The sequence below is a fragment of the Haplochromis burtoni genome, unplaced genomic scaffold (assembly GCF_018398535.1).
Source record: "Haplochromis burtoni strain Fernald_Lab_line unplaced genomic scaffold, NCSU_Asbu1 Contig_381, whole genome shotgun sequence".
Classification (NCBI taxonomy): Eukaryota; Metazoa; Chordata; class Actinopteri; order Cichliformes; family Cichlidae; genus Haplochromis; species Haplochromis burtoni.
Window position 1 is genome coordinate 89,972 of NW_024582742.1, and position 6,961 is coordinate 96,932.

The following is a 6,961-nucleotide window of genomic DNA, read 5'->3' on the forward strand; positions in this document are numbered from 1 at the left end:
TTTTATCTGAGTGCTTTCTATCTAACATTCCTGCTCCAATGGATGCATCAGAGAGCAACTTGGAGTTAGTCTCTTGCCCAAGGATACTTGACATACAGACTGGAGCACCGATTAGTAGATGACCTGCTCTACCTCCTTGGCAACAACCCCATTTTTCAGCATGATAATGATCCCAAACACTTTGCCAGTGCAGTCAAAGCATACCTGGATAGAAAAACAAACACTGGAACAGTATCAGTCATGGATTGTTCTCTCCAAAGCCCAGACCTAAACATTACTAAAGCAGTGTGGGAAAATCTGGACAGAGAATGGAACAAAAGGCAGCCAACATCCAAAGAAGAGCATTGAATGTCCTTCAGGAACCCTGCAGAACTATTTCTGAAGACTACTTAAATAAATTGCAACAGAGTTCTAAGAGAGTTCAGGCTGCATTGAAGAATGGATGTAGCCATACAAAAAATCTAATTTAGTATTTCCATTCATGCTTGCATGTTTCAGTAAAGTGCTGCACCTCATTCCCATTCTCCTCGAAAAATATTAAGAAATGAAGGGCATGGAAGAATGGAAGAAAAGCTTGCTCCGTGCACTGCTGAAACAATCTGCAGAGGTTTCCATCGTGGGCTTATCTCTCTGTGAGGAAAAGCTATAAATGTGCCTGAAAAAGCCTGAAACACTTGAAACCCATCACTCACAAACGTCATCTGACTGACCCTTGGAATTTTTTTAACATGTTATTGCCATGTAATTCAAAATGAGCTAATATCTGTCTCAAAATGCCACTTTTTTTCAGTTAATCATTTTGATCATTTTGTATGTTTTTCTGTATTGTGTTGTGAATAAAATATAAGTTAACAAGATTTGCAAGTCATTGAATTTTTACTTACATTTAACAGTTTCCCAACTTTATTAAAGTTGGGTTTATATACATATAGAACTGTACTCGATCTAAAATATGATGACCATTTGAAATTTACATCCTGGCTGTAGGTCAGTGAGTGCTCCCAAAAAATCCCCCCCCCAAAAAAGTCTTGAAAGTGGAAGTTCTTGATTGTTATTATATTAGTGGTATTATATTCTACTGTGCTATTCAGGAAAGTGAGGCAGAGACAGAGGTCATCCATGGCAAAGACTAAGTAAAGTCTAAGTGGTGCCATGACACCAGTCAGTCAGAAGTGCCAGCTTGATGCCAGATCAATATATATATATATCTGACCTTTTACCAGACCAGAGGCTCATCCTTATGTGTAATAACCTAACTGAAACTACATGTACTATGTTGAATAAATGTTCTAATCAAGAACCTCTACTAAAAGCTTAATAATAGAATATGAAAGTATAACAGACAATTTGAATAACCTAGTAATTCAAATAGCCTCGTCTAACCTGCTCCTCAGAATAACTTTCGGTTTCAGTTCTGCAAAGCCTGCAACTTCCTGTCAACTGCAACTTAGTCTTTCTGAAAGACACACACACTGTTTAAACCTCTGAATACAATATCAATGCTGCAGATTATATTATTAATGCAATGTAATGATGATGATTATTTAACAATAGCAGTAAAATAATTTCCCTGCTCCACATATATATATATATATATATATATATATATATATATATATATATATATATATATATATATATATATATATATATATATATATATATATATAAAGAAATACATGTACATACATTTTTACAGCGTATTGTGTTCTGTGTCCTGATTGGCTGTAGACCATTGTCACTCAGTCTCGTGCCGTGTCTCCTGTACGGTACAGAACTTGTTCAGTTTGTCAAATTTACATAAATCTTTGATCCTAGCAGTGTGACTCTGCTGTACTGTAAGTTTGTAAGTTTTCTCCCCAACAAACACAACAATGTTGACGAAGCGTTTTGCACCGTCAAAGGCAGCTGCGGGTGCCTTTGGTTTAATTCTATAATACTGGACTTATTTTTCTACAAAGGTTTGAACTTTGAGGGTGTTTAAACAAGAGAGAAAAGTGTGAAAATGTTCATGTCTGTCTGAGAAAAGTGTATAAAGTGTGTAAAGAGGAGTCTTGGAGTCTGCTCTCACCCCCATTCTCTGCGGCCTGCTGGAGCGGGGGGGGCTAGGAGGAGTTGGCCGTCCGACTGCGGTCTGGAGTGTGGGGCCTCCCTGCTGCTGCGGAGTCGGGGCGGTCTGCCTCCCCCCACCGCAGGGAAAAGGGTAACACCACCTGGGTCTGGGTGCAGTTCCCCCCTCCAGTTTTACAGCCCCCAGGTCCAGGGAGGGCCTGTTTTGTATGAGCCTGGGCCACATAAAGCATATAAACCAAACCATAATCAGGCCAGATATGGCATGCCATCACATAAATAGTGCCATCATTGCCAGGCCTAGCCAACATCTGGTTGACATGCACCCTGCCATGACGCCAGTCAGTCAGAAGTATCAGCTTGACACCAGATCTGGGCCAGACCTGTCTGCTATGTGGGCAGAGGCTACAGAATGTGAATGACGTTCAGCAGCTTCAAGCAACTATAGTAGAAACTTTACTTCCAGGTGAGTGATTGAAGCGACTGCTAATGAGAGACTCTGTTGATGACCTGCAGTAAATAATTTAGAGGGTTAACTAAACAACCAGAGCCTGAAATGTCCAAGCAACCAGCCACCAGCTCCAAAGAAATGTGAATCGCATAAAAGTCCTCCTGCGATATTTCTGACTTCCACACTCTTCTGGTGTTTTGTGGCACCATTCGTAAGCCAGTTGTGATAACATTTAATAATCTTCTCCCACTAGAAGTTTATTAAAAGAAAAAGTTTTAGGCCTAATTTTAAAGTTAGTGTCTGAAAACTGAAACAGAGATAGGAAATGTTTCTGTAGCAGGGAATTCTGATAGCTGAGGAGTCCCTATCTGTAGGCAACAGGAGGACTCTGGGAAGTGCTCCGTCGGGATAATATGGTGTTAGGATTTCTTTGAGATATTCACATTTTATTAAAATCACTTCAGGAGTTAACATGGAGGCAGTGTTGTAAGCAAATTTCCAGTTGTTTTCTGATACAACTGAACAAGCCAGTTAACTGTTTTTTGCTGCTCTGAATTTATATTCGCTGTGAAGGACCTTTTTGCAAACCTCTAACTCAATCATCATTTCATCTTTTCAGTCTTACAGATGTACTCAAAATAAAAAAAGCTCTTTTCACATTTGGTCGAGATGTGTTTCTTCAAACTGAAATGCTGTGAGTTGTGTCTTTACAAGTTCTGGTTGCCATAGAAACAAGGTTGTTAGAGCCTGGAGATGCACACTTTTAGAAAGTTTGAAAACATAATAAGCGAAGAAGAAGAAAAAGATAACATAAGAAAAGTGAACCAATAACTTTTTTTGAAAAGTCTTCAACAGACAGCCATGTCTTCAAGGCCCAGAAGCCAGAAGCAGTTTTCACAGTAAGTTTTTGTGGAGTGTTTCTACTGTTTTTCTCTGTGAAGCCCGATTCGGTAAATGATGTATGCTAATTACTTTTTACTGTTCTTCAAGGAACACGTGTGGTTTGGGGAAAAAGAAGAAAACCCATGATCAGAGTGTTGTCCTGTGTGAAATACTGAAGGGAGAAAAACAGCTGGCAGGGCTTAAAGCCAAGGATGAGGAAGGCACACAGGTGTGAATTTGTCACTGGCATTTCTGGCAGTTTAAGGTTTATCAGGTAGCCAGTGTTAATGGTCAGTGTTGGGACTAACGCGTTATTAAGTAACGCATTACAGTAACTACGTTATTATTGTGGTAACGAGCACGGTAACTAGTTATTATGCCAAAATCAGGAACGCGTTACTCGTTACTGGGATTTAGATAGGCTCGTTACTCGTTACTTCGTGTGGTGGCTATCGCGGAGCTTCCACAGATTCAGTAACATTAGCAAGTGGTGGAGGCCAGCAGGTGGATGAAGAGAAAGGGGAGGCAAGAGGAGAGACCCGAAGCGGCCGCCCGTCCGAGTGTCAGGTGAACTGAACTTCAGGTAAGAAGTTATGACCTGCAGTCTATCTGGGTCAGATATAAACCAAGTTTAGTTGGAGTTTATTTTTGTTGTGTTGACTTTTTCGTACTGCGTGCTAGCTAGCATGACGGGGTTTCTATAGAGATTGACAGACCACGTGACTTTCGCGCATTGCATGCCGGGAACTCGTGGCAAAACAATCCAAGTACCGCATCAAATGCAAGCATTTGCAGCACCGCAAAACGTTCATTCTCCGGTTCCAATACCTTCTTGTTTTTCTTTGCCCCCAAAAAAGTTATGTACAAAACGAAGGAGAACAATGCCGGTCCGTACAAAGACAGACTCGACGAAAAGTCAAAGAAAAGATACGAGGAAAAAATCAAAGGAGTGAAAGGGTCAGACCCTTACGAGCACACAGAGTGGACAAAATACGTTAGCGTGCTGCCCAACTTTCACCACGCTCAGATTTATAATTATACGGTTCTTGGAGTGAGTGCATACACTCATGAAGTTTAGTAACTTCAGGTCACTGCAACAAGCCCAGGTACAGTTTACCGACGGATGGGTACAGGACCTTGAAATGCACCGTGTAGAACGAAAGACCATCGTACGAACAAAGGTAAGTTTACCAGTCTCACAAATCGTCTTCATAAATACACATTCGTTAACCGTTTATTAATAGGACCTTTGAGCTCAACGGTAATTAATTAGTAGTGGAAATAATTTCTGGTACGCGTTACAGAAATGTAGCAGTGACAATAATACTGTATGCTGTAATCGTACTGGGCAATTAGTGATACAAAACAACTGTTTTATCCTGTGAATAAAAGTATATGTTTTTGTCAATGTACCATAATAACAGAAGCGAAACACAATATTGTGTCAGGACAATTCACTATTTATGCACAATAAATAAAGGAGCATAGCGCGACAATTTCTGTTCAGCGCCAGACTTGCTTGTAACCTATATCACCAATTATGTTATGAAAATGACGTATTAACTACAACAGCAGACTGACCTTTGTGAAATGCTTGGAGCAGACTAACCTGTGAGCTGGAGTGTTCTGGGACGTTATATTTGGTCTTTGAATGGCTGCAATCCAGGCCATCCGTCGCCTCTTTGTTACTTCGGAAACATGGCTCGAACAATTTCTCTTCAACGACGTAATCCGATAACAACCGATCTCTTTACCCGTCGGCTTCCCGTGGCTGTCATGCGACCGGCTATTGCAGTTAATAATACAACAGCTTCTTGACATTTTTGTGTTTCTTTTTATCGCTGTGTGACTGATTTCAATTGAAAGCCTGCGTGCGCTAGTACCTCTTGCCACGAGTTCCCAGAATCCTTTGCGGTTTTACCCCTGAATGACGTCACATTTTCAATCTCTATATAAGCTGGGTGGTGCTTGTTACTGATGTTGAACTTTATTTTGTTCATACAGGTTAATTATTAGAGTTGCCAACGTCCTGTAAAAAACGGAATCGTCTGTATTCAGAGAAAATATTACGCGTTTCTTATTGAGGTGAAAAGGAACAGTTTGTCCTGGACTTCAGCTACAATGGAAAAGACACAAAGCTGGAGTTATTCTGTGTTTACGCTGCAGCTGTCTCCTCTTCTCTCATCCTCTCACCCTCCCTCTCCTGTTTCTACTTCAATCATGAAACTGATCAATGATCAGCTGATCGGCTTTTCCCTCTTGTTTATTAATCGTCTGCTTTGCGCCAGAAAGAGGAAACCACCGGATGTCACGTTAAACAACAGCAGCACGTTTGATCAGCTGTTGTTAGAATTTATTTAATATTACTTTCTAGTATCAGCTGATGTTTGCTGGAGCCACAGCTGTAAAAGCTGGATATGTGGTGGTTTTGTCCCAGTCCAGCCCTGTATGCAGCTCATCTGCAGTCTGGTGTTACCTACATCTTCCTATTCAGAAGGCAGAATTTCTGAGTTCTGAGTACAATCAAAAGCACCATGACTGCAGTTTTTGTGTTGGATGTAAAAAGCGCACATGACGCTGTAACGTAGGCTAGAATCATGGCGGTGGTCAACGACTGTCCAGGCGTGGGATTTCTCTGTGTTCCCCGAGCCATCTTGTTGATTTTCACGTTTTGTTGCTTCCTGTTTTATTTTGTTAATCTGTCTCCATCTTGTTTTCTCCTGGTTAGTTTCAGCTGTTTTCCCCAGTGTTTTCATTTTCCCCGATTACCCCAATGTGTAATTAAACCTCTGTTTGCATTTGTTCGTTGTTGCCTTGTACTGTTTACCCGCCTGTGTGGCCTGGCCCTAGTTCAGCTTCACTTGATATCTCTTCAACACAGATGTTTTGGATACGAAGCAGTTGTTTCTTGAGAGTCTGTTGATAGCTTTATGTCCTCAGTTTTAAGCTCTTTTCAAACACACGGTTTCACCATAAGTACCCTTGAGGCCTACTGTCCTGAAAGTTATCACAAGTATTCCCTTAGTAACGTAAACCTTTTCTACTTTGTGTGCATTTCTGTAGGAGCTAAAAAGTTTGAAGGACCAGACAAAGGAGCTGCAGGATGACATTAATAAAATACAGGAGCGCTTTCATGAAGCCTTTGTTGAGGTACTGTAGAAGACCATTTCACACAAGCTGAATTTCAGTTTTATGGTTGGAACGAAACTCAAATTGGACCTGAAACTGTGTAGGATGAAGATGCTGATGATGCTCTGGAGGAAGCGAAGGCAGACAGCAAAGAGTTCATTCAAAAGGAGGCAGAGTTAGAGAGATTAAAGAAAGAGTATGCTGAACTGATGGAGAGGAGAGAGGAGCTACAGCATCAAGTTCAGAGGCACTCAATGTACAAGCACTTCATGGAGCGTGTGCTTAAAATAACAAAGGTACAGTATTTTTATTTCATGCTAACAGTAATCAGTTCATTTAAATAATGTCTTTATTGTCAGTGCACATGCATATTGTGTGTGTGTGTGTGTGTGTGTGTGTGTGTGTGTGTGTGTGTGTGTGTGTGTGTGT

The 6,961-nt window shown here is 40.8% G+C and overlaps 1 protein-coding gene across 1 annotated transcript in view; it reads left to right on the plus strand.

Moving 5' to 3' along the window:
• The first annotated feature begins 3,256 nt into the window (after window positions 1–3,256).
• Window positions 3,257–6,961, plus strand: part of LOC102297676 (coiled-coil domain-containing protein 42 homolog) — a 5,976-nt gene continuing 2,271 nt past the window's right edge. Inside the window, exons 1-4 of the mRNA XM_005944091.2 lie at window positions 3,257–3,420; window positions 3,512–3,632; window positions 6,467–6,553; window positions 6,637–6,828. Of these exons, the coding sequence (XP_005944153.1) occupies window positions 3,383–3,420; window positions 3,512–3,632; window positions 6,467–6,553; window positions 6,637–6,828 (438 nt within the window). The 5' untranslated portion in view covers window positions 3,257–3,382. The remainder of the gene's footprint in view (window positions 3,421–3,511; window positions 3,633–6,466; window positions 6,554–6,636; window positions 6,829–6,961) is intronic.